The 27,793-nt window shown below is 41.5% G+C and overlaps 1 protein-coding gene across 1 annotated transcript; it reads right to left on the reverse strand.

Annotated features, from left to right (window-relative positions):
* Positions 1-356: 356 nt before the first annotated feature.
* Positions 357-16,626, reverse strand: mogat3a (monoacylglycerol O-acyltransferase 3a). The gene is made up of 7 exons (XM_048236006.1): positions 16,245-16,626; positions 15,037-15,215; positions 14,068-14,272; positions 2,486-2,660; positions 2,143-2,342; positions 1,452-1,531; positions 357-1,195 (listed from the first exon to the last, which is right to left on the reverse strand). The coding sequence occupies exons 1-7, from the start codon at positions 16,336-16,338 to the stop codon at positions 1,121-1,123; spliced, it is 1,008 nt and encodes a 335-aa protein (XP_048091963.1). The 5' UTR covers positions 16,339-16,626; the 3' UTR covers positions 357-1,120.
* Between the last annotated feature and the right edge of the window lie 11,167 nt (positions 16,627-27,793).

Raw genomic sequence — 27,793 nt, forward strand, 5'->3', positions numbered from 1 at the left:
CAGTTATAGAGTTAAGTTATATTCTCCAGCCATAAGCGCTCGCAGATGTAGCACGCACCAGTTGTTAAACTTCCTGCCCTGCAGCGTGGAGGTCAGACCGGAGATCGCCTCCTCTCCCGGCCTGGAATCATCATATTACGCGACCAGCCCCAGATCAACCAGAGCATCGAGCCCAGGAAGACGAAGAGCTAATACAGAGAGCTGGTCTTTGGCGCCCTCTGACGCATTATATGATAATAAAATCAAGCTTAATAACTCCGAAGTCCTTTGGAATTCAAACGTTATAACGATCATTCTTTCCGAGTCGTTGAAAGTGGAACTCTTTCACACAGGTTACAAAATGCTTTTCAAGTAAATAAAATCAAAATCATTCACAATTTTATTGTTTGTATGTTTATCATAGAACTATGACACAAATGAGCAGTTTTAACCTCCAACTAAGAACTATAGCTTGTCAAGCTAGATGGATTTCTCCAGAAAACGAACCTGAACGCCTGGGTTTACCAGTGTCCCATATGAGTATTTTTTGTGTGTGCGCGCGCACACACAAACCCACAAGTATAAGTATATATACTCTATACAAAGAGGCAGTTGTAGACATGGTCTGGAGGAAATGTCAATAGACAGGTTTTGTGTAGTTAATATAATTAGCATTTTCAGGCAACATGGATACAATGCATGTAAACTTCCTCACCTCACTTCCGATAAATAGACTCTGAGCCTTGAGTTCAGCATTATGTTTGACAAATAGATAATTCCCTATATTCATTCATATGACTATTTGAGAGTTTTAATGTGCTTTCCTACACAATGGTAACATACAAAACACACACACACACACACACACACACACACACACACACACACAGAATTATTGCAAATGAACCATTTGAATCACATTCTTTGTCACGTCACTCTCTCATTAACACACACACACACACACACACACGCACGCACGCACGCACACACACGGCAGATCTGTGTGTGTACATAAGGTGCTTGCCCTTTAGAATAATCAACAGAATTCCAGACAGAATGGCTGTCAGTGACACACAGGCAGGCAGACAGTTTGGCAGACAGTAGAAGGACAGACAGACAGAATGAGGTTGTAACAGAGGTGTCAGATGAACTTGAGATGCTTGTCTTCAGCGATGCCATAATTTGTTTTATTCTCCTCAAACACCTGGGTGAGACCCTGTGAACAGTAAGAGTGGTTTACTCATCTCTTTCTCTCTCTCATAGAAAAAGACGAACACACACACAAAATAATTATTTACATATACATTCACAAACCTGTTTTACCTCTCAGTTCAGTCCTACATGTGCAAATGATTACTCAGGACACATACTTCCTTGTCACAATGATCTTTTCACCTTATGACAACACTCATTCTACCCACACTGTGTTCGTCATTTCCCTACTATTTAAAGACATGCCAATCAACACTAACCTCAATGTAGAGCTTATGGAGGTTTTCTATGTCTTCTTTACTAGGAGATGGAGTCTGCACAACTGGAATGGGCCGGCCCACTGTATAGAAAGAAAGAAAGAAAGAGAGAATATAATACAGTATACACAAATCCGACGAGCGTTCTGTGGAGGCTGCCATCTGAGCTGTTACTGGTATGTAAACAAACCTCCGTGATGACGCACCCGTGATAGTTGGGGCAGCCGTGGCCCACTGGTTAGCACTCTGGACTTGTAACCGGAGGGTTGCCGGTTCGAGCCCCGACCAGTGGGTCACGGCTGAAGTGCCCTTGAGCAAGGCACCTAACCCCTCACTTCTCCCCGAAATTGCCGTTGAAGCAGGCAGCTCACTGCCGGGATTAGTGTGTGCTTCACCTCACTGTGTGTTCACTGTGTGCTGTTTGTGTTTCACTAATTCACCGATTGGGTTAAATGCAGAGACCAAATTTCCCTCACAGGATCAAAAAAGTATATATACTTATAGGGTTTTAGAAGATTAAATACAACCTGAAACTAAAAAACAGACCAGGCCTCTACTGGAGACCGGCCTTTAACCCAAACCTGTAGCCACGCCAGGCGTTTAAAAGAGACAGGCGTCTCTTAGGGACTCGGCGATTATTTGAAGTTTTACGGTATGTTTGAATTACTGCAATGGTAAGGTGTGTGGTTCTTACCAACAGTGTTTATGGGCTTTCTATAGGGCAGCACGCCAAAGCTGTACTGGAAGACACCTCGGGCATGGAAGAGGGGCAAGGCCACACCCATTATCCTTTGGAGACGGTCCTGCATGCGCCGGAGAGCGGATCCTCTAGGGTTCTCCATCTGGTCAAAGAGCTCATTCTCACCAAAGGAAAACACTGGAACCAGCCATGCCCTGTACACACATGCGCGCACGCACACGCACACACACACACACACACACACACATCAAATGTACCACCCTCACAATCCCTCTTGTTTCACTGCAGCCTTGAAGACCCAACGAGTGTTCACACACAAAACCACATACACTCTCACCCATGTTTCAGAGCGAGCTTGATGAAGCCCTTGCGCTGCAGCAGCTGAAGGGTCAGCTCTCCCGGTCGGGCATCAAGCGACTCTGGCGCCCCGCCCACTGCAACCACGGCAACGTGTCCGCCCTCGGGCCGACTGATGATGTAGCTGGCACTGGCCTTCTCACTGGATACCAGTCCTGAGAAGTCCAAGATCAAGAGGAAAAGGTCATGAGCCAACCAAAACAACCAACCAACCAAATAGAAGAGATAATGTACAAAAAAAAATCTACACATAATACCCCATAATGATAACTTTAAAAAAATGTTTGTTTGAGATTTTTGCAAATTTATTAAAAATAAAAAACGTAGAAATCCCTTGTACATAAGTATTCACAGCCATTGCGATAAAGCTCAAAATTGAGCTCAGGTGCATTCTGATACTCCCTCCTTATCAGGTGCACGCTGATAATCCTTGAGATGTTTCTACAGCTTAATTGGAGTCCACCTGTGGTAAATTCAGTTGATTGGACATGATTCGGAAAGGCACCTGTCTATATAAGGTATGAGCATGAAGGTGAAGGAATCGTCTGTAGACCTCCAAGACAGGATTGTCTCGAGGCACAGAACTGGGGTAGGGTACAAAAACATTCTGCTGCTTTAAAGGTCCCAGTGAGCACAATGGCCTCCATCATCCGTAAATGGAAGAAGTTTGGAACCACCAGGACTCTTCCTAGAGCTAGCCGTCCTTCTAAACTGAGTGATCGGGGGAGAAGCATGGTGGTGGCAGCATCATGCTGTGGGGATGTTTTTCAGCGGCAGGAACTGGGAGACTAGTCAGGATTGAGAGAAAGATGAATGCAGCAATGTACAGAGACATCCTGGAAAAAAGAGTAGCTTCAGGACAACTCTGTGAATGTCCTAGAGAGGCCCAGCCAAGAGCCCAGACTTGAATCTGAATCTGGGATCTGAAAATGGCTTTACACTGACGCTCCCCATACAACCAATGGAGTTTGAGAGGTTCTGTGAAGAGGAATGGGTGAAACTGGCCAACGATGGGTGTGCCAAGCTTGTGGCTTAGCCTGGAGGACCTGACCCAATCCGAAAGATTTAAAGGTAAACTATGCAGTATTGGCAATTTCCTTACGGTTTTCTCGGTTTTTGCTTCTTTTTCGCTGGCTTGGTCATGACGAATGTCTGAGAAACTCCATTGCTACCTTTTTTTCTAGCCGGGTGCCTGGCGGTGTATGTGTATTTGAATGCAGTAAAGCAATTGTTACACTCGTTATACTTCCTGACACTGAGGCCGACAGTTGCAAGGGTGGTTTTTCCGCCACAGGCTTAGGGGGAAGCGAGGCGCCACCATTCAACCCGAAAAAGTCATATAACCATTCCAATGACTCTGAAGCTGTTAAATGAAGGTAAATTAAATTAATTAAAAAACTTGCATATTAATCTAAAAAACCTGCATAGTGTGCCTTTAAGGGTCTGGCTACGAGTAATGAAAATGGCCCAACTTGAGGGGCAGCACCAAGCATGCATTTGAAAATATCACTGCACGCAATTGATTAACACTTCAACCAATGTTTACTGACCGATTCCGGACGTCAACGCAATTGGATAACTGTTGTTAGAGTTCATAATGAGGGAGACTTCGTGCATACTCAGAAAGACTAAACTATAATCAACTTGACGAAGAACTGCACTCAACACACAAACTTGTGGGAAGTTGAGCAAAAGAAAAGTGTTTATTGTTGCGACAGTTTTATACTCATGTATCACGTGCCCCTTACTAAAGTATACCATTGGCTCTTACCCACCAGCATTATTAACCACAAAAAAAGTTATTTTTTATAATACAATTGAGGGCATACTTATTTATTTATATACATGTCAACACCCCCACTTGCACTCACATTGTTAGCTTAATAACTGAAAACATTAATTTCAACTGTGTGCCGCCTAGGCTAAACAATACATTTATTCTCCAAACATAAACTTATCAAACTTCATCAACTTCAGTTTTGTTGCAGGCTTTGTCATTACATCTGCAATCATTTCATCGGTTGGGCAATATTCCAGACTCACTTTTCCATCATTCACAGTTGACCTCACAAAATGATATTTTATGTCAACATGCTTGCATCTCTGTCTATTTACAGGATTCCTCGCTAAAGCAATTGTGCCCTGGTTGTCCTCATTACACTTTTTGGTGGCATGCATTGACATCCATCAATACCTTCCAACAGTTGAACAAGATACATACACTCCTGCACAGTTGCAGCTAATGCCATGTATTCTGCTTCACAGGTAGACAAAGCAACAGTGGGCTGCTTTTGGTTTTCCATGAAACTAGAGGTCCATCCTTATTAAGACTCACACAATAACCTGTAGTGCTTCTCCTGTCTGTTTTGTCACCTGCCCAATCCGGCATCACTGTGCGCTTGTAACCACAGATCTGTATCACATTTTCGGTAACACAATTCCTTGTCACTGGTACCCTTAAGATATCTCATCACATGTTTCACAGTAACCCATTGCTCTTTCTGTCGGTTCTGCAAAATATTGTGACAGTTTGCTAACTGTAAAACTAAGATCTGGTCTAGTGCACGTAGTCAGATAGATTAAACTACCCACCACTTCTCTGTATTTCCTAACATCACTCATTTTCTCTGCATCATCAGTGTAGTTCAGCTTTTTTGTTCACAGGGTGTGGCTCTAGGCTTACAGTCTTGCATATTAAACCTTTTCGGTAATTTTTCCACATATTTCTTCTGTGACATTTTCACACATTCACCACACTGGTCAAAATTAATGCCAAGGAAGTTTTTCAATTGACCCAAATCTTTCATTTTGAATTTTGATGTGAGCATCTCTTTCACAACCTTGAGTGCATTTTCATCACTGGCCAATGATCACATCATCAACCCATATTATCATGATCACCTTTTCATTACAGGTTTCCCTTATGTAAACACAATGGTCTGCTTCATTCAATTTGAACTCATTTTTCAATCAGGTATTCATGCAACATCTTATTCCAATTTCTGCCAGACTGTTTCCAATCCATATAGTGACTTCTTCAGCTTGTACACAACTTTTCATTTGTACTGGGTTCAATCTCATACCCTTCTGGCTGCTCTATATAAATCTACTAATCAATTGGTGCATGTAGATAGGCGCTTTTGACGTCCATCTGATGCAAAATCAAACTCTCTTGTGCTGCTTTTTTGCATCAACACTCTGATACTATCAAATTTGCAGTAGGAGAAAATGTCTCCTCATAATCGATACCTATCTTTTGACTGTATCCTTTGGCTACGTGAACGCCTTGTATCTGTCTGATCCACTACAATCACTCTTAATTGTATACACCCATCTACCCCCCACTGCAGTCTTTCCCTCAGGTAAATTGGTCAGGGCAAACGTGTCATTCTCCCTCAATGATTGCATCTCCTCGTCCATCGCGCTAACCCATTGTTTCGATTCAGTTGAGGTCACTGCTTCTCTGAATGTTAGAGGTACATTACACATCAGTCTGTAACAGTAATCTATGTTCGCCAGAACTTGATCTTTCTTACCATCAGTAACATATTCAGTCAGATAGCTTGGTTTCTTCCTCTCTCTAAGAGGGTATCGCTTAGTCTCTTGGTCAGTCTGACTATCCTGCGACTGGCCGCTCGATTTAGGTTCTGTTACTGGACTTTGGTTCTCGGTGCGTCCTGCACTAACATCAGTACCCTGTCTGGCTCTGTTAGCTCTTTCCTGAATATCAAAGTCATCGCCATCATCGGTCATGTCAGTCTGTGTTTGTTGTTCTACTCCCCGCCTTAGGAACAAACTTCACTAATCTGTGCCTCTGAACTTTTTCTGCTGTCCGGATAGTAAACCATGTAAGCTGGACTATTTTTTGTCGTATCAACAAAGATCCCTTTCTCACACCTTGAGTCAAGCTTTCTTTTGTCTTGTTTGTAAGTGTAACACTCTGACCCAAACTTCTGCATCCTAGAGACATTAGGTTGCTTCCCCGTCAGCATGAAGTAGGGTGTCTGCTTTGTCTTGTTATTAAAGCATCTGTTCTCACTACAGCTGCAGTCTGTACCGCATAGGTCCATAACACCTTAGGTAGCTCACTCTCAATAAGCATACACCTAGCCATGTCGAATAAGGTTCTCCAATTTAAACCGGCAGTACCATTCTGGTGTGGGGAATATGGTGCTGAGGTCTCGTGCCTAATCCCATTTCTGCTGAGTAGTGACTGGTAATTTCTTCCCATGAACTCTGTACCATTGTCAGACCTGATACATTTAATTCTCCCCATATGGGGCTGTGTCAGCTAGAAATTTCTCAGTCGCTTGCACTGTGTCACTCTTATGTTTTAGAAAATACACGAACACTGCACTGGAATAGTCATCAGTGAATGATACAACCCACCTATACCCATCTCTGGATTCTGGGTCTATAGGCCCTGCTAGATCTGTGTGTACTAACTGTAGAGCTGCTTTGGCTCTTGCATCAGGCTCTCTGTTCCTAGTCTGAATGAATTTCCCCTGAGTGCACACATCACAACGTAAGACAGACTTGTTCACCTTTCCTTAATTGTCATGCCATCAACTACATTCTGCATTTTTTTGCACATCATCGTAATTACAATGGCCTAAAATCTCGTGCCATGTCTGCATGTCATAACACCCATTGCATTGATCATCACACTCACCATTTACAGTCTGTAAGTAGTAAAGTCTGTTATGTTCCGTGAATATGGAATTCAGTACCGTCTCTGTCCTGTAGCACACTTTCCTTCTCCCTGAAGATCACAGTGGCTCCGCTTTCGCTGTGGCGGCCTTCACAGAGAAGATGTCCTCTGGTATGAAGGAATGTACAACGCTTGCTTCAGCGTCGGCGTTGGGCGTCGTTCCTCGCTGTCGATCAAGCACACATCCAGCATCTCCTCTGTGCTCGGCGATTCCATTGCTCCTGGTGCCGTCAGCCAACTCTCACGCAGGTGTGTCTCGGACTGGAAACTTTAGTCGAATCTTTTGAACTTTGCAATATCCGTAAATGAGGTGTGAAGTCGCCCTGTATCCACCATCAGTCCTTTCTCCTTGACACCCATGCGGCCTAGCTGATAGGCCTTGGCTGGTTCCATCTCCCTGTCGCTTGCCGGAACGCATACGACTTGTTTGGCCCTCAGAAGCTTGCCGCGCGCTCGTCTCTCTCGCTGTTTCTTTCTGCAGTTGATGTCCCGATCGTGTTGCTCTTACAATGACTGCACCACTGTCTGCGTGTACAGGCTCTGGCTTTGTGTCCTTTCAGCCCACACTTGAAGCACCGCGATATCCACATTCACCTCGGTTCCCGGTCACTTACCACATACGGTCTCGAATAACTCTGCTGTGCTGGCGCCTTCATAGCGTTATCGTCGGTGGCGGTTTGCCGCACGATTTTCTCGGTGTCTTCATAGCTCCGTAACTTTGTTTTAAATTCGGCAAAAGGCATGGTCACATCGTTCTGGGTAATTGAATGGTAAATGGTTTGAGCGATTCAGGTAGTCCTTTTCAAAACCATAGCTACCAGCAATCCATCACTTAATGTTTCACCAGCGTTTCTCAATACTGTTATCACAGTCTCTCTTGGAATAATCGTGCTCAGTGACGCTTTGCTACTTGACTTCTGCAGTGAAGTCAGTTTCGGTTGTAGAGGCTAACTATTCGTGGCTTTTCCCTTGCCCGGCGTAGTAGTCTCTTAGAATCTGCAATGCTTTCCGACCGCATCGTCCGCTCGTCTGCATAATCAGCGATAAACTCTTGTCGTCCAGAAACTGTATTAGCTCTGCATATGCCTCGGCGTTTCTCACTCCATCTACTGCCCATTAAACTTTCTTCATCAGTAGGTTCCCCAATAATAGCATCTTTCAATCCTTGCAATCTTAGATGCCTAAGAATTCGTTTCCCCACAGTTAAGTACTTCTTTTCATCCCCGTCGAAAACTAGCCTGGACCAGCGGGCTGCTTGATCTATCCATGGCCCTCCTTTCACTCCTGCTAGCCATCTTTGGTTCTTCAAAGCGTTGCTCACGTTAGCTAACACGCCTATGGAACTTAATTTCGATTTTTCTTTTAGTTTATCTCTCTGGGTAACTCTGGGCCCATAACCTGTTGTTAGAGTTCATACGAGGGAGACTTCGTGCATACTCAGAAAGACTAAACTATAATCAACTTGGATCGAAGAACTGCACTCAACACACAACTTGTGGGAAGTTGAGCAAAAGAAAATGTTTATTGTTGCGCACAGTTTTATACTCATGTATCACGTGCCCTTACTAAAGTATACCATTGGCTCTTACCCACCAGCATTATTAACCACAAATAAAAGTTATTTTATAATACAATTGAGGGCATACTTATTTATTTATATACATGTCAACAATAACACTACGACCAATGTTTCCGGACATCGATATCGCAGCGCTGTTGTCATCCGTTTAGCTCGCCTCTGGCCCACCTTTATCAGATACACCGATGTGATTGGTGCAGCTCGGTTTCATGGGCATAGGTAATGAGCATCATGCTGCAATCCATTTGTATCGTACACTCCCCCGCCCGAGTTGCTCTACACGCGAACGTGACTTAATGTAGCACTTATACAGCATTCCCATTTGTCTTAGTGGGAAAGAACACGGACGTCACCAGGGCAGCAGCGGTCTCAAGACCATGCAATGCATACATTGGTCACCGGATTAAAGCAGCAATGTAAGAGCAGTGTGTAAGAGCATTTAAAATCAACATTAAAATGGCCAACATAGTACAAATAGAGATGTAAAGAACTACATCTCAACTACCATCAATCAGGGGTGCAGCCATCTTTGTTTGTCAAGTCATAAGGTTCCCCTCAAAATCAAAATTGGAATTTATCGCGAAGAACTCTGGATTTCCAGGGTACTTGTGGCTTCATATTCCAAAGATAGTATTGAGCAAAGGCTGTGAATACTTTATGTACAAATTATATTTTTGTTCTTTATTTCTAATAGATTTGCAACCATTTATGTTGTCATTATGGGGTATTGTGTGTAGAATTTTGAGGGAAAAATTATTTAATCCATTTTGGAATTAGGCTGTAACATAACGAAATGTGGAAAAAGTGAAGCGCTGTGAATACTTTCTGTATGCACTATAAATGAGGATTTTACACATGTTAATTATTTCCACCATAAGGAGTCTGGATGGAAAGCAGACTGACTGCAAGCACAAAATGAAATTCGATATAATAGCATGCGTTTGTGGAGGAGGCAAAGAAAACGTTCTATGGGAGAGTATCTACATGTACATCAGGTGTGATTCAGAATGATCAGAGCGACACCACCTCTTAGAATCAGGTAACTCAGGAACAAGATAAAAATTATTATGGTCTGAGTGTTGCGTTGCGCTTTACCACTGCTGCTTTGTTATTTCCAATGTGATCCCCGCCTAAGCCCAGAGTTACAAGTTTGCAAAAAAATGTCATGACGCACTTGGGTCATCTGATCCTAAAGACCAAAACAATCATCCTACTTTCATGAACTCATCATCCACAAAAATCACCACACCGCCACTTCATTTAGAAATTTAGAAATTAATCAGAAGAATGTAATGATGATTACTGTACATCATCAGACCTCTCTCTCTCTCACACACACACACACACACACACACACATCATGGAGGGCATAATATACTGCAAATACTGCAGATGTTTCAGCTTCAAATGTTGTGTAGAGCAATCATACTCATTATCTTTTTCCATCATTGCTCACTTTGGAAGTGACATTTTCAAGCCCCACCTGAATCTATCAAAATGGTAATGTGCAAATATTATTTTAGCATTGTGGTTCATGTTACATTTTTTGTCTCTGTCCCTTAGATCTGATATTGTTTTATATGTGTGTATATATAGAACTGTTTATGACTCCTATGTTTGTGTGTGACTTTTGTTTTGAATGTATTATTTTCCTTGTCAAAAAGAACGGCATTAATAAAGACAGGCTAAGATAAATGTCCTCCTGTTCGTCGCGCCCAATGTCATGTCTCTACACTGCCCCACACTTTGAGAACTGGTCTAGAGTTTATTGAGAGGAATGAACGGAGAGTGAAAATCTAGTTAGAGGGAGTGGCAACGCTCAACTTGGAGACGTCAGTTCAGGTCAGGTCAGCTGATGAGAGCACTGGTCTGCTTGACTCCACAGGGATGAAAGTCTACTGGTTGGGTTAGGGTTGGGCAAGCGCTGTGTCAGATGAACCTCAAGCGCAAGAAACATGATTACAACATCAGATCAAACACACACACACACACACCCATGAGTCAACACACACATTCACACATACTGTACCCGTACATGGACAGTCACAGATACACTTGTTCAAACACGCCCATGCACAGATTAAAACCCACACAAATGTGAATACATGACTACACAAATAACCAAAAATGGTGCATTACAAAATCTGTCAAATCTGGCCCCTCCTATGGACAATTACTAATCAGATCTTAAAAACAGACTGAGTGACAACCACCCACACCTAAGACGTCACCTTAGTGCACATCCATCCAACACACCGGGGCAGCTGCAGCATGTCTTTGCAAGCGATTAGGCAACAGTGGGCAGCAGCTGTCATGTTAAGTGGCAATATGTAAAGCAGCTGTCTAGGAAGACTAAGAGGAAGTTGTACTGTCATACAGGAAGCGCAAGGCCAAGATGACAGTTTCAGTTCCTATGTGTCTGTCGCATTGTCCCTAGTTAACCCACACCTAAGCACAGCCGTGTGCCTATGCTGCATTCCAGACAAACCTGAAAGTCTGACATTTTACCAGAAAAAATGATAAAAACGCCACTCATAGTAGGTCCAACTTGTAAACTCCGTGTGAATCCATCTGCCACAACTTTGGAACAGGGAAATATCCAACTTTATTTTCCTAGCATAAGGTGAACAGACTCAAAGGCTTGACATATAGCATGAAGTGTGTACATTACATTTAGCTGATGCATTTTTAGCCATGGTGACTTACATATGTCAGCTATATTACAAGGGATTACATTGTCCCCTGAGCAACTTGGAGTTAAGTGCCTTGCTCAAGGGCACAGCGGTGGAAGCCGGGAAGTGAACCGACAACTTTCAGGCTACTGCACGCTAGCCCAGTTCCTTAACCGCTACACTACCACCGCCCCGTGTACGTGGTTGTGTGTAGGGTTGTTTGGATTTGTGTAATGGTGACAGAAAGAGATGTACTGCTGCTTGAGATGTAAGATGTAAGACACACCACCACCTCTTCATATGTAAGGTAGATCTGATCTGTGGTACTAGACAGGAGGTGAGGGAACAAGGCTGGTGTGTGTGTGTGTGTGTGTGTGTGTGTGTGTGTGTGTGTGTGTGTGTGTGTGTGTGTGTGTGTGTGTGTGTGTGTGTGTGTGTGTGTACAGCCATTGCCCAATTGGGATGGGTTCAATCATTTCTTCACTGTAAACTTTCATGAGGACTGTTTACACAATGGAGGACAGAGGGAGAACAGCCAGACAAACACAGAGGGCAAACTCCCCCACTGTCTAAAGCAGTGGTTCTCAACCTTTTTTCAGTGATGTACCCCCTGTGAAATATTTTTTCAGCCAAGTACCCCCTAACCAGCGCAAAGCATTTTTAGTTGAGAAAAAAGACTTAAAACAGAGCACTGTGCCATCAGTGTCTAATTTATTAAACTTTGGAACTAATAAACACATACACATACAACTTTGATATTTTCCTGAAATATTTATTAAATAATTGTTTTTAAAGTATTTTTGCATGGATTCTACTTTTTAAATATATGTATATTTTAACCCTTAGTTTTTTAGGGCATTTTCACTACCTTTATTCATAAGGATTTATTCTGGTCATTGTAAGTGCCACACACACATATTATATATTTATTTTTTTCCGGCAGAGTCTGGGCTATCCAGATCTGCCATCATTTCAAGTATTAGTACTAGCATTGATTTTATTTTGATTTTTAAAGAATGAAAATATAAAAAGCGTATTATAAAAAACCTTATATTTTGACATGTATCTCACCACAGCAAGCTAATAGCTCTACATGCATTTCATGTGTGTGTAGGGCAGACTGTCCTGAATCTGGCAATATCATTGCCAAGTGGGAGGGATTCTCTGGGGCTGAGCAATTTACAGACATATGTGGTGTGCGCCTTACAGAAATAAATGCCATTTTTTTATTTAGTGATTAAAAATGACCTTTCTGCGCTCCATATCTGGAACACGAACTGATCTGACCTGACTTGACCCAAGTTTAAGTGTGTGTGCCTGTCTGCACTCATGATTCTCTACAACTTTTTACTGTGTTGCCATGAACAAAGTAAAGGCAAAAAAGGTGTTTCTTTGTCGAACAAATTGGAATGCAATGTGAGCCTTGAATTGAATGCCATGCAGGAATTTGCTAGGATCTCAAAACCGGATTATGAACATTCTTTGCCATAGAGAAACACACAATAGCGTTGGATTATAAACATGCTTTGCCACAATAACAGACAAAAACGTGAGGTAAGTCGAGCTATATGAAGTTATTATTTTGCTGTCACTTCGACTGTTTTATAACCCAGAAGGATGTACTTGGCATCAAATGATAGCTCTGTGTCTCCTCTTTCATCTGACATGCGTGGCATATCTATCCGATCACAGGTCCGCGAGTAATTCAAACGAGAGTAAAGAGTGTGCAGTTGGTTTTTGTACATGACGTTATTATTTTGCAGTCACTTCGTCTGTTTTCATAAGCCAGAAGGATAGACATACTTGGTACCAATTGATAGCCCTGTGCCTCCTCTTTCATCTGATATGCTTGCCATGTCTATGTGTTCACGGGTTCGCGAGTAATTCAAACGAGAGTAATGGGTGCGCAGGTAAACACAGAGACTATAAATATGCAATTTGATTTAATTTCATGATTATTTTTAATCTTCATACTTTAACGTACAGACAAGTGCGTGGTCTCGTTGGAAAGCCCCACTTCTGCTCTGGCACACAATAAAGACTTCTCGCTGCTATGAACAGTTGCGGAGCAATGTAACAGAGAAGAAAGGGTGTGTTTTTTGACGCACTTTGCGTAATCGGCTTCTAAGGGTTAAAATCTCACGTACCCCCTGAAGTGCCTTCATGTACCCCCATTTGAGAACCACTGGTCTAACACACACACACACACACACACACACACACACACACACAAACGATAGATAGATAGATAGAGTGTGAAAACTGACTGACACTCTCTCCCTCTCTCACTCTCTGACACACACACACAGACACACAAACAGCCAGTGAGTACTGGCTAATCCTTACTTTTGCACATTTAAAGGGGCTGTGTGTAGAGTTCTGCAGGATTCAAGTTGTTTTGAACACACCAATGGCACTCTTCCATTGACCTGCTTTGTACAAAGTGGTATTACAAGAGGGCCGTCTGTCTCTGGCTAGTTAGCATGCTAACTTTAGTGGATATCTGAGCAACACAGGCATTTTTGACATCGTTTCAAAACAATTAAAATAATAATACTCTTTTCACACAAGCCCACACAAATACACACAAACACACCTACCTCCAGACATGATGTAGTCCCTGAAGAATGGCACTCGGAACCAAAACGGCAGCATGAGCAGGTATGGCGTGAGTCCCGGGAAAAGAGTTGAAAAGCCGGAAGCTTCTGTGCAGAAGTTCCCGAATCCCCCGGCAACAAGAACCCCATGTGGATGGAACCCAAAGATGTAGTTATGACTGGGGTCCAGATCAGCTGTTTTCACCAACTACAGGGTGTGTGTGAGAGAGGGAGAGAGAGGGTGAGAGAGAGAGGGAGGTAATGGGACAGAAAAAAATAATGGAGGGAGAGGGGTTAAAAAAAAACACACCTGTTTATTTAACCATTATTTCCATAACTGCACCCTTAAAGGTAAAGTCTGTGAATTAGGTGAAAGGCTTTTGATATTTGAGCTCTAGAGCCATTCAATCCCATCCCTCCCATCTATGCTCCTGGAGAAACACACTAATTGGCGGGAACTGTTTATTACTCAGTCTGAGTGGTCACTATGGTTCCATTTACAGGGCCACCACTGCTGTTTCTTAAGCGGCCACACAAAACTAAATTAGCAACAAAACAAAAAAAACTTTAAAATTGGAATTATGCACTGTATATATATATATATATACAGTACAATTTGTGCAGACTGTCCAGAAAGAACAGGATGTGAAGTAAGCACCTACCTGTGAGCAACTTAGTAAAAAAGGAAAACAGGCCACAGGCAATCCGCTGGGAGCATACTTAACTAAACAATTAACTGTGTTTACAATCACACACAATGAAAACTCCAGAGAAGGAGTATGTGAGGGTGTGCTTGGGTGAGACTATGTAGGACTGTATGATTTGTGTATCTAGGCGCACGTGTGTGTGTGTGTGTGTGTGTGTGAGTGAGTGAGTGAGACACTTTTGGGTGCTTATTGTGTGAGAAAGATTTCTCTCTTAGGATACTGTGTGGTTCGTTCATGTAGGTGTGCCTGTGTGTGTTTAACTCACTGTAATAGGGAAGTAGTCTCTAAAGTAGTGCCACATCGTCCAGCTCCGGACCCAGTGTGATTTCCGACCCCCTGTGCTGGGTGTGTCCCTGTCAAGGTACAGCCAACCGGCATAGAGTGCGCCGAGGACCCACCAATCACTGAGACACAGGAGGACGTATGCTGCCAGGCAACATTGAGCTGCGGAGAAAGACAACGTCTTAGAGTGAGAGAGGCAAACAATCCAGAAGGATTCCTCTTTAAAGTATCAATACCATCTGGGTGATTGTGTCAGACTCCATGTATGAGGCAAGCACATGTGACTATTAGTAAGTGCATGTCATTGAAGGGCCTAAGAGGTGACTGGGATGACAGTGCCAAGTGGGGTTCTGGTCAGGGTGGCAGAAGCTCTTTGTCACAGTTTATCAAGGTCACTACACAAGTGGACATACAAGCACACACAAAGAAGAAATGACACGCAGACAAACACACACTTGCAGAAAGTTGTTACATTAAATTACAGAGTTGACCAGACCGAGGTTATTTTAAGACTGTACCTCTGCATACAATCTGTGTAGTTTGTAGTAGGCCTAAATTCAATTTTAGCAGTGACAGTGTAAACCTTGCCTTTGATTGAAGAGTGAGTTGAGCAACATTCTATTGGAGGTCACAGAGGGCAGTCCCCAAAAAACTGCTCAAAACCAGCTCAACATGCCTATAAGTCAGATGCAAATCATAGCATAGCATTCAGTACAATGGTATTTCAGAAAGCCCATAACTCTTAGCAAAAGCCTCGCCTACAATGTAACCTGAATCAGGCAGTAAGCTATTAAATGTTACAGTGGCCAACGTATCGGCAACATGAGATCAGCAACAAAAAGCCTGTCTGGTGTCCACACTTTCCTCAGTAGAGGAACCACAGCAGTCTGCTGTGACCAGTGCCCTCCTTGTTAGCAGAGGGGCTAGACCCTCGGTTTGGAGGCACCCCCAGAAAAGCAAGCTACACGGTCACTCTGTGTTCTTCAATTTTGACTAAGTGATGCAGAAAAAACAAACACGTTTCTTTCTGCTTTTATGCACAGAGACACACACAAGCATAGAACACAGTTAACTTAGCACACGTGAGTGCACAACACGTCTCTGGGTGCATCGGTGCTACCTCCCCCATCATCATCAACAACCCGGTGGGAAGGGAACCCCCTCCGTTACAGCGGAGGAGCAGCTACTCACCCAGCGCAAGGAAGGAGAAGACCCACTGAACCACAGCGGCCGTTTGAAGGCGTCTGTGAAACGGCACGTTCAGCGGCGCAAACTCGATCTTCATGACTGCAGTCGAGACAACAAAGCTCTCATAGACTCATCAGTCTTTCGTTGTTTCACACGCCGCGCAGAGAGCAATGGAGTTGAGGTGGGACCTGTTGCCACTTTTGACTAGAGTTCCCAAATTCCCCGTTAGTCTCGCAGACGCAGAAACTCAATGAAGTTAAGCTCTGACTGTGCAACCTAGTTGTGAACAAGATGGATCTGTCAAAAACACAACTCACGCTGAAGTGTAAAGCACTAATTAGCTTCCAAGCCTGAACTTTCTGTCCCTCTGTGATTGCTGGCTTGAACACTCCCAAAAATGCATTGCGTCATAGCCCCACCCCTAACTTTGGTGTCAGTTGAACCAATCGCACAATAGTAGACGCGCCACTACTCTTTCACAACTTGTAGGTCCTGCTATTACAGCTAGACTACTTGAACATATTGGTAGGCCAAAGGACAGACAAATCTCAGCAGTGGTTATAACAGTACAAATCAGTTTGGTCGAAATCTTTAATCATGCGTCTTCTGATTTGGTTGGATAAAATGGTTTGCTATTGGATCTATTTCTTATTCTGAGGTTTTGCAGAAATCAGGAACAGAGTTTATTTACAATGATGCGCATCAAGGGAGAGACAGCATGACTTCACCTAAAGATCCATCAGCTGCTCTAACTATACAAGGAAATAGTTAGGGTTTAAGTATCCTTCCAGGCTGACGGGAGATGGCGTTGGTCATTCCATCTCACGTGGACTACACTGAATCAGACCCTGATTAGTGGCAACCTGGTAATCCGGAGCCGATTGCTCTGCAAAATCATAATATTCCTACTTATTTCTAAATACAGTCACACACCGATATACACAGGGACAGTACAGATATCATACAGTCATTACATAGAATCATACTTTTAGTATCAATGTGACCCACTAATGAGAAATGCAGAACATTAAACCACATATTGGAATATTGTGCATAATGTTCTATTCCACTTCCTCTCAATATCAATTGCAACACCCAGAGGAATAAAAATCAATTTTACAAAATAGGGGGATGCAGCCAAGCGGCGGACTTTGACCTACACGCAGTAGCCGGCGTCACGAGACTCCAGGGGCGGACTGGGACCAAAAATCGGCCCTGGCATATTTGGCCCAAGCGGCCCTTAGATCACTCGGGCACGCCTAATTAAATACAAAATCTTTGCATTACCCTTAAATACACTGTCATGGAGCACTGAAAGTGATGTAGGCCTCATTGGCTATCACTCTGACTGATCAGAGGTAGCCATGGAGCACATGATCTCCATATTCAAGTAGGCTATACAAGCAATTATTAAAGAGTTTCTGCTTGAATTCAAAGTATCATTTCAAATTATCCAATAGGCTACATTTAAACTATACAATGCTCAATTGACAGCAGCACCAAAAATTACTGAAGCCTATGTGTAAAAGAGTTAAATTACCCAGATTGTCGTAGACATTAATGTAATTTATACCAGTTATCACTGTAGGACAACTGAAACAACACAAAATAACAGGACTGTTGCTGGAAATATTTTATTCCTGTATATACTGCCTACTGTACCTACATTGCTGGTACATTTTGGAACAGTATAGCTACAAGCATTTTGGAACAGTATAGCATATTATATAGGTTATAGTTGACGTGTGCATGACTTGACGTTTTGTAGCCTACATTTCTGTCAGTCTACAGTCTTTTAGCCCATCTTTACTATGATAACCCTTCCAAGATAGAAACCTTATCTACTTTGACAGACCAACCACGACTCATGCAATCGATGTTGAATTTTGGCCATATGATGGAAACTGATTCAACTGAATCAATTAACGTCGATTTGACACTCTTTTGCTGTCCAGGTTTGCAAATCATTAATTTAGAACATTTAAGTTGCGCTATTGTTATTATAATCACAGCACGACCTTACTATGTTATCTTTACCATATCATTACATGATCGCAATTAATAAGTCATCATACTCATCATCGTCAGGCGTCAGCATGGCATTCATAACCTACCTGCTCCACCACTGAATTCTTATCATGTAGCCTCAACTAGGCTCGCTCGCACTCTCCACCACCTGCACTGTCCCTGTTCTGTAAGCTTCCTCGTTCAAACTCAACGAACTTCAACATGTTGCTGACATTATGTCCCTCTGCTATATGCTTGCTTACATCCTCGTTCAAACTCAACGAACTTCAACATGTTCCTGACATATGCTAGCCTACTTGCGATGTTGTATTTTTGAAGCTTCTACATCGGTGTTAATTTTGCACAATTGTTAATTGTTCGTGTAGGCAACTTCGATTAACTTTTGATGCGCTCACAGAATCCTGGGCCCACTTCCCCGATAACGACGGAGACACGCTCTTAAGAGGGTTTTCTACGATTCATCTTACGATCGTTCGTTTGGTTTTTCCGACTGTTTCCCGAACATGCTCGTAGCGTGAACGCGCATGCACTGCTATTAAGATGCTCTTAAGGGGAGCTGTCCACGTTAATAGTTCTGAAATATCCTCTGATTTGACGGTGATGTCAGGTGACTGCACGTCACAGCAATAGGCCTACCATTTAAACTTCGGCATCAATACGAAAATAGAAACACTTTGACATCTGCATGTAAGCATCCCAAGTAGGTTATATACCACACAGAGACATAAATAATTGTAATTATTTTAAGATTAGATTGTTGCACCATGCAATAATTTTTCGCGGTGTCACTTAAGAACACGTTTGAAAATAAGAAAGAAGTCGAGTAAGAGGAAATGTATAGGCTTAGATTTTGATGAAGTAGGCCACATAAACCACATGTTGCTTTCTCTGCTTTTTACCTCATATGCCTAATAAAATATTCACTTAGCAAAGATAATGTCAAACTATTCTGGCAACGTCTCGTTTCATAACTTGATTGCATTTTTGTCCGCTTTTCATGACATTATTATGACCATTAAATGTAGTAGTGTTAATTTTGTCACCTATTTTTAATTTAGTCTTAAGCCTAAAGTATGGTCGCGCGTCTGCGTCCCGCGCACGCGGCACTGGTGAGCGCGTGACGAGAATTGCGTCATTTTTACAGCATGCGTTGCGTCTTTGAGTCGACCGAAATTTAAGACCGCGCGTCAAAGTGACGCGTAGACTGCGCATGTGTGAAACGGAACTGCTGTAAACACTCCCCTCCAGTAGGTGGACCACATAGAAGAACAACACTTAAACGTAGAAACAAACCTAGACAGAAGAAGACTTGTTTGGTTACCATAACGACGATGGAACAGAGCGCCTGTCCTCAGCTTGCCTGGCTTTGAGTTACGTGAGACACCACGACATGGAGTCAACTTCGACCGATGTAAAGCCACAATCCACAGATACATTCTTTAACATTATATTTAACGGTCACTTTACCATCTATGGTGTAGAACCCAAAGTATTTCAAGACACCACATTTTAGATGAGTTGGGGACGTAATTGTCTGTCTGCTGGCCGTTCTGTGCGTTACCTTTGATTGTCGAAACAAGGTGGCTGCATGGGCTCATTGTGGCTACTGGCTATTATATTGGCTTGATTTGATCATGAGCCCTGGATCATATAGCACTGAATGAGATAAATAAAATAAAACTAATCATAGACAGTGACAGCCTTACTCCATGCATGGAGAGCTGACATGACTTCGGATTAAATGCATCTTTTAAAAATGAGCGTATGCTGAAATCAAATCGCAAAACCCAGAGCCAATTAAAGGTATCTATCTACAACGCTCAGGCGAAACCCGTGTAACACTTGCTGATCGAGATGCATTCTCGCCTGTTCCTTATATAATGCGTTATCAATAGTGATTATAATAATAAAGGGAATGTAGCCTACCTCTCCCAGGTGCAATCATTATCACCTAGCCTACTCCTGAACAATGCTGAACTCAAATCTCGAAACTCGCCTGTCAACACCGGGAAATGCGCTACACAGCACTAAAAACCGAATAGTTTATTTATAGTTCGACTACGGATATTTCACGTCATGTTCGAATAAAAGTGACAGCCCTACTCCCTGCATAGAGAGCTGACATGACTTTGGATTAAATGCATCTTTTAAAAATGAGCGTATGCTGAAATCAAATCGCAAAACCCAGAGGTATCTATCTACAACGCTCAGGCGAAACACATGTAACACTTGCTGATCGAGATGCATTCTCGCCTGTTCCTTATATAATGCGTTATCAATAGTGATTATAATAATAAAGGGAATGTAGCCTACCTCTCCCAGGTGCAATCATTATCACCTAGCCTACTCCTGAACAATGCTGAACTCAATCTCGAAACTCGCCTGTCAACACCGGATAATGTTATCATAATAATAATTGAAGGAATAACCTAGGCTACCGCTCGCTCTAAATACACCCATTATCACAGTGAGACATACATTATGAACACAAATAGTTACTTCAAAACTTTTATTGACACGTCATATTTACAGGTTTTTGGTTCATACTTTTTGGTATGAGGCAGGTGTGAAGACTCAATACAAATTTAATTGAGGACATCTGTACGCACAACTCTTTCTTACCATGACACTGCTGCATGTGTTCAGAAAAATGTCTTTACTTTGTATCGCACCAATATTGCTGCCCTCGCAGCACCGAGTCAGTAGCCTAATAAGCAAGTAGGCTAAGCTAGTCTCTCAGCTATACCAACAGGTGTGCTGTGTGTGTTCTGGTGGATGATAAATGGAGCGATGCGATGGGCCAGCTTATCAAACTTCCCAGCAGACAGGCTTAACGTGCTTTCGTGGTGCTTTTTCCTTCATCAGCTCTTCCTTCGTTTAGTGCTCGCACATCCCAAGTTCTTATTTTCTTCAGGCATTTCAGGCTTCTTTGGTGGTTGTGTCCTACTTTCAGGCTCGGCGCATCGCCCCCCAGTTGGTGGGGGGCAGAGTATCACAGTTAATCCGTGAGTGCGCAGGGCTAACCTTAACAATTTAACGCGCATTCAGGACAGCAGAAATTGGAGTATGCTTCACGTCCACGGCAAAATGGCGACGCCTTGGACACAGCGCAAATGTGACGCGGGACCATGCCAGAGCCTTTAGTCTTAGTCTTGTGACGAAATGTCCTTTTTAGTCTTTGTCATATTTAGTCATTCAAATATCATTTTTGTTAGTCAAGTTTTAGTCGACTAAAAGTCTCGTCATTTTAGTCTAGTTTTAGTCAAAAGAAAACTAAAGGTATCTTAGTCTTAGTCAGTTTTAGTCAACACATTTTAGTCTTTTTTTTATAACAAATTATTTCTGATTACCATTTGAGTCAAATAGTGTTTCACACATCTCAATTTTCCAACAATATTGTGTGTCCACAGGGCTACAGCGTTTCTCGTGTGGTCCGGGGATCACTGGTGGTCCGCAAGATATCCCAAGTAGTCCGCGGGCAGACGTGGTAAAATATAATATAGATGAGTTGTTTGCAATATTGAACCAACTTGTATGTAAAAACAGTTCTGCAACACTGCCTATGTAAGATTTGCCAGTTTAAATCATACAGTATGAATCCACACAATAAGCAAAGTGCAAAGACAATAAGCAAGGTGGTTCAATGAGTAGGCCTTTTTTTTTTTTAGCTAGGGTTAGTTAAGTGGTCCTGAAACTGAAAAAGTTTAATACTTTGGCCTATGACAGTGTTTCTTAATGTTTTACTCCGCCTCGCTAGATGGCGATATGCGCCCAAACACAACACATTCCCCAAACAGACTCCCCATCTTAGCCATAGCTAACTTGCTAGCGAACTTTCCATATTAGCTTACTTGCTAGCAAACTTTGCATCATCCGTCTAACTAGTTAAATAGTTGACATTACATGATGAACATTTTCGTATGGACATTCTGGGGGATGTTAATTTGTATGAGAGAAGCTTCAACTTCTGGGTATGTAGCATTGTGGCATAAAGCTTAGGTAGTTAGCTTGCTAACTCTAGCAGAAATCTCCAGTGTTCTTGTTCCATGTAGTTTCGTGTTGCAGCCACAGGGTTGCAGCAACAGCACGTAGACTAGCCTACAGGAAAGCTGTTGCGTATGAACTCATTCGGAATATTTTGAAAACGTAACAGCTAGATATTCTGTCTTCTCATTTTGTAGACGAAAATGAAGAGAGATTTTATCTTAGTTTTTATTTCATGCAAAACATTTTAGTCTCGTCTTTTTTCGTCAACAATAATGCATCTTAAGATAGTCTTAGTCAGTGTTTCAGGACATTACTGCCGTCTCGTCATGGTCTCGTCTTAGTCATGAAAAAAAAAGGTCGTTGACGAACATATTTCCTCTTGTCTCGTCTGACGAAATTAACACTAAAATGTAGGCTATTTTGCACGCTAAAATCTGATTCATCACAGGTAAACACAATAAATGGGAACGTAAATTGGATTATGTATTCTAAGTTGTAATTCCTCTGTATGTCCTGTTGGTGACTGGGCGCTGGGCCCTGGGCCCACTTCCCCGAAAGCATCTTAAGCCTAAGAGCGTCGTAAAGTCCCTCTTACGAACGTCTTAAGATTTGCCGACTGTTTCCCGAAACCATCGTAGCTTAAGAGCATCGTGAAAACACTCGTAGATCTACGAGTGCTCCAGAGTACTTGTTACCGGCTAAGAGCGTCTTAACAGTACTTCTCACTGAGGTCACCAACAGGACATACAGAGGAATTTCACCTTAGAATTAAATAATCCAATTTACGTTGTCTCCGTTGTTATCGGGAAACTGGGCCCAGACCCACATTAAAATGTAGGGTCTGGGGACTCACAATTCGCAGTGCTCAGTGCCCACTTCCCCGATAACGACGGAGACACGCTCTTAAGAGGGTTTTCTACGATTCATCTTACGATCGTTCGTTTGGTTTTTCCGACTGTTTCCCGAACATGCTCAGAAGTGAACGCCGCATGCACTGCTCTTAAGATGCTCTTAAGGGGAGCTGTCCACGTTAATAGTTCTGAAATATCCTCTGATTTGACGGTGATGTCAGGTGACTGCACGTCACAGCTGTGGGCCTACCATTTAATCTTCGGATCTACACATTAATTCACATCAATACGAAAATAGAAACACTTTGACATCTGCATGTAAGCATCCCAAGTAGGTTATATACCACACAGAGACATAAATAATTGTAATTATTTTAAGATTAGATTGTTGAACCATGCAATAATTTTCCGCTGTGCCACTTAAGAACACGTTTGAAGATAAGAAAGAAGTCGAGTAAGAAAGAGAGGAAATGTGTAGGCTTAGATTTTGATGCAGTAGGCTACAGACTAAACCACATGTTGCTTTCTCTGCTTTTTACCTCATAGGCCTAATAAAATATTCACTTAGCAAAGATAATGTCCAACTATTCTGGCAACGTCTCGTTTCATAACTTGATTGCATTTTTGTCCGCTTTTCATCACATTATTATGACCATTAAATGTAGGCTATGTAAGTCGCTATGGATAAAATTGCTAAATGCTCATTTGTAAATGTTTTGCAAGGCAAAGACAGTTCTCACATTAGATGAGCTCACACAATATCATTAACTAACCAACTCCTGAGTTAATCTTGAATTATATTATTAGGAAGTGGTTTATAAAAGATGTATCCACACCCTAACTAAACATTATTGTGTATGTAAGAACTGTTAAATAATGGAAATATTACTTCATCAACAAATTATCATTGCTTCATTTATTAAGTGTTACATTTTATAACACATTTTAGATATAGGTTTATTTACTATGAGCAAACCGTTTCTGTGTATACAAACAGAGTGCGAATTACCCCACCATAATTGGGGGGTACTGCTCCTTCACTTCTATGACCATCATGGTCCACTACCATATCTATCCCCATCGTGATCGCCAAGTGCAACATGTGTTGTGCAACACACATACAAGGTCTAAACATGCGACAAACTGATAATCAGTAGGCTACAGAATATCTCATTTTTATATCCAAAAGAGAACTGTTTTGATCAACTCTCAAAAGTTAGAAGTTAAGTGTTTCATTAAGATAGTATCAGGGTTCTCAGATGAAACTACATTTATTGAACTAAAAATATGAAATAATAGAATGTAAAAACAATACTAACCAATTCAAAACAAATTCAAATACTAGCATGTGCTATTCAGCCTAGGCTACTTGGCTCTTTTTATGTTTCCACAGGTTTCACTGATAGGCTTAGCTACATCAGACCCTCTTGTGCATAATATACTGCTCAAAAAAATTAAGGGAACACTTACAGTTTTCCACAATTGTTAAAACACATTTTTTGAAACCTTCCACCCTTTTCTCCATTCTCAAACTACATTCACAGAATGTCTGACAGTTCTTGCAAAATAAAACACTCGCCTCAAAAGTTTTACTTGTGCTCAGAACCAAACAGTGTCAGAGTACCAATCCAGTGAATGAAGTGTTCCCTTAATTTTTTTGAGCAGTATATAAAAACAACACAGGATCTGTACCAAACTAATTTCAAAAGGGCACAATAATGTATTCAAGATAAAATTAGAATGGACACCTAGGCTATGGACTGGAGTTCATCTCCTTGGAAATGACAATTGATTTTACCTCACCACAATGTAAAATAATAATAATAAATTATTTAAATAGAGAATTATCTCGCTAACTAACCTTGGTATCTAACCAAGGTCCACTTTACTAGCCTCAGTGGGTAGGTAGCAGGTAAGTAGCCGGTAATTAAATGTATGAAGACGTGACATGAGCTATGAAAGAACAAAAAACGTTAATACATGAAGGTTGTAAAATACCACATTTTCAACAAGCTAGACGTCTGCTAGCAACTTACATTTACCCATGCACATCAGCAGCAAACCGAATTTAGGCTACTGGAGGAATCTACCTAACAGTTAGCGTTTTGTCATTCAAAACACACTTGCTTGAGAAGTTGAAGTCGTTCTCTATCTCCGTTGCTTCTAGCGCCACGGTGGTTAAAAATGGTACAGTCCATAATTGGGGTGGTCATTCCATCTCACGTGGACTACACTGAATCAGACCCTGATTAGTGGCAACCTGGCAATCCGGAGCAGATAGCTACTGACGCAGCCATGCAGAACAGTGAAACACTGCAAAGTCATAATATTCCTGCTTATCTCTAAATACAGTCACACACAGATATACACAGGGACAGTACAGATATCATCATTACATAGAATCATACTTTTAGTATCAAAGTGACCCACTAATGAGAAATGCAGAACATTGAACCACATATTGGAATATTGGACATAATGCAGAACATTAAACCATATATTGGAATATTGGACATAATGTTCTATTCCACTTTCTCTCAATACATTTGTGTCATCAGCAAAAATCAAAATTTTCATGATCATAGAAGCATTACTTATGTCATTTATATATATAATAAATAGTTTTGGTCCCAGTATTGACCCTTGCGGCACACCACAGGTAATATTCATTTGGGTGGACCTGTTATTCCCTATCTGCACAAACTGTTTTCTTTGTCCTATGTAGCTTTTTAACCAATTAAGTCCAACCCCTCTGATCCCATATCTTTCCAGTTTGTGTAGCAATATATCATGGTTTATTGTGTCAAATGCCTTCTTCAGATCAATGAATACCCCTATTGCAAACTTTTTGTTATCTATTGTGCTTGTCAGTTCTTCTACCATGAGTCCATGAGTGCCAACGATGTTGATCGGTTTGTCCTAAAACCCTATTGACTGAGTAATTCATGTTTGTCTATGAAACTGTCCAACCTAGAAGAAAATATTTTTTCCAAAATTTTGGAAAACTGGGAGAACAGGGAAACTGGTCTGTAGTTATTGTAGAGATTTTTTCCACCTTCTTTGAAGATCAGAATTACCTTAGCAGTTTTCATTTTGGTTGGGAAGGAGCCCGTTTTAAGTGAAAGGTTACAGATATGTGCTAAGGGATCTGCTATATTAATAATAACTTTTTTTTACTATTGTCATATCAATACCATTCCAGTCTGTTGATGTTTTATTTTTAAACTTATTAACCATATCAATAATTTAATTTTTATCTGTATACTTCAAATATATGGTGTCTGGGTTCCTCTTACCCAAATAATGTGATACACTTCCCCCTTGCGGAAGGTTTATCTGCTCTGCCAGTTTGGGGCCCACATTTACAAAGAATTTGTTGAAGCCTTCCACCATCTCCTTTTTATCATTAATAATCTTATCATTGTCTTCTGGCAAGCCAGAGCTGGTCGATTTATTTGTTATAATTGAATTTAATATCTTCCATGTCCTTTATATATTTTTATTCTTATCTAGCAGTTTATTATAATAATCTTTTTTATAATTTCGCATAATTTCAGTTAATTTATTTTTATATCTTTTATACTTCCTTTCTTTCTCCTTATTTCTATACTTAATAAACTCTCTGTATAAGGTGTTCTTTTTTTTACAGGCATTCAACAGACCCTTTGTAACCCAGGTTTTATCTGAGTGGTTTGCTCGTTTTCTGCTTTGCTGAATTGGACAGCTTCTGTCATATAACATCAAAAAAGTTTGCAAGAAGGAATCATAAGCATAATCAACCTCCTCTGCATCATAAACCTTTCTCCAGTCTTGTGCACTTAATTCATTTCTGAACTTGTTTAGAGTGTCAACCGTTCTTAATCTCCTTTCTATAATTGCATTCCTTTCAGCCAACCTAAGCGCACAGCTGTAGATTACAAACATTGGTAGATGGTCTGGTCACTGATATCATTTAATAATAATCCACTTTCTATATTATCTATTATGCGGTGCAGTTTGCTGTGCAAATATTAATGATGGCTCAAGAACTGTTACATGTGTCCTGTTTCGCTAATTAAAGATGATTCCAAATCATCTATATAAATCTCACTACACAAACGGGTAGGCCAGCTAATAATGAATTGCAATAGTCCAGTTGGGAAAGAACCATGGCCTGCACAAGAGGTTGTGTGGCATTAAATCCTACATCATTCTACATGCAGGTGAAATTACACTGGAGCTTATCTACTTACAAATATCCTCATTCCCTTGTGGATTATTCTTGGTCAAAAGATAGCTTGGAGATTGGGGATTTTGTTCATTCTCGTTCATTTTTGGTGAAAGGGGAGAGGCGGGATGCAGGCTCTGCAGTGTTGACTGAAAGTTCACTTTATATAAATTGTTGACTGTTTTAACTGGGCATTAAAGCTGTGGTAATATGGGCCTAATATGGCCCATAGCTCTCATTTTACAAGTAGTCTTGTAACAACTGTCTTACCACTAGATGGTGAGCTTGTGCTTTCAACGACGAGCAATAGAGCCATGTCCAATGGTATCAGGCTGTTTGATGGCAAATGGTGGTATCTGGGGTAGTAAGGTAACTCTTTAGAATTGAAATCATGTCCAAATATCAGACATGAAAGCATCTTAAGGATACCTTGGAGGCAATCAACCAGTTTTATCCCTGAGTAGCAATACACATTTGTC

Source organism: Alosa alosa, chromosome 24 (genome assembly GCF_017589495.1).
Source record: "Alosa alosa isolate M-15738 ecotype Scorff River chromosome 24, AALO_Geno_1.1, whole genome shotgun sequence".
NCBI lineage: Eukaryota > Metazoa > Chordata > Actinopteri > Clupeiformes > Clupeidae > Alosa > Alosa alosa.

Bases quoted from the DNA above. Each gene is read 5' to 3' on its own strand.
- mogat3a (XM_048236006.1), bottom strand. From the start codon at position 16,338: ATGAAGATCGAGTTTGCGCCGCTGAACGTGCCGTTTCACAGACGCCTT. The intron at 14,273-15,036 runs GTGAGTTAAACA...CACACCCTGTAG, and splicing joins GAGACTACTTCCCTATTACA to TTGGTGAAAACAGCTGATCT. The intron at 1,196-1,451 runs GTTAGTGTTGAT...TACTGTTCACAG, and splicing joins TCCATAAGCTCTACATTGAG to GGTCTCACCCAGGTGTTTGA.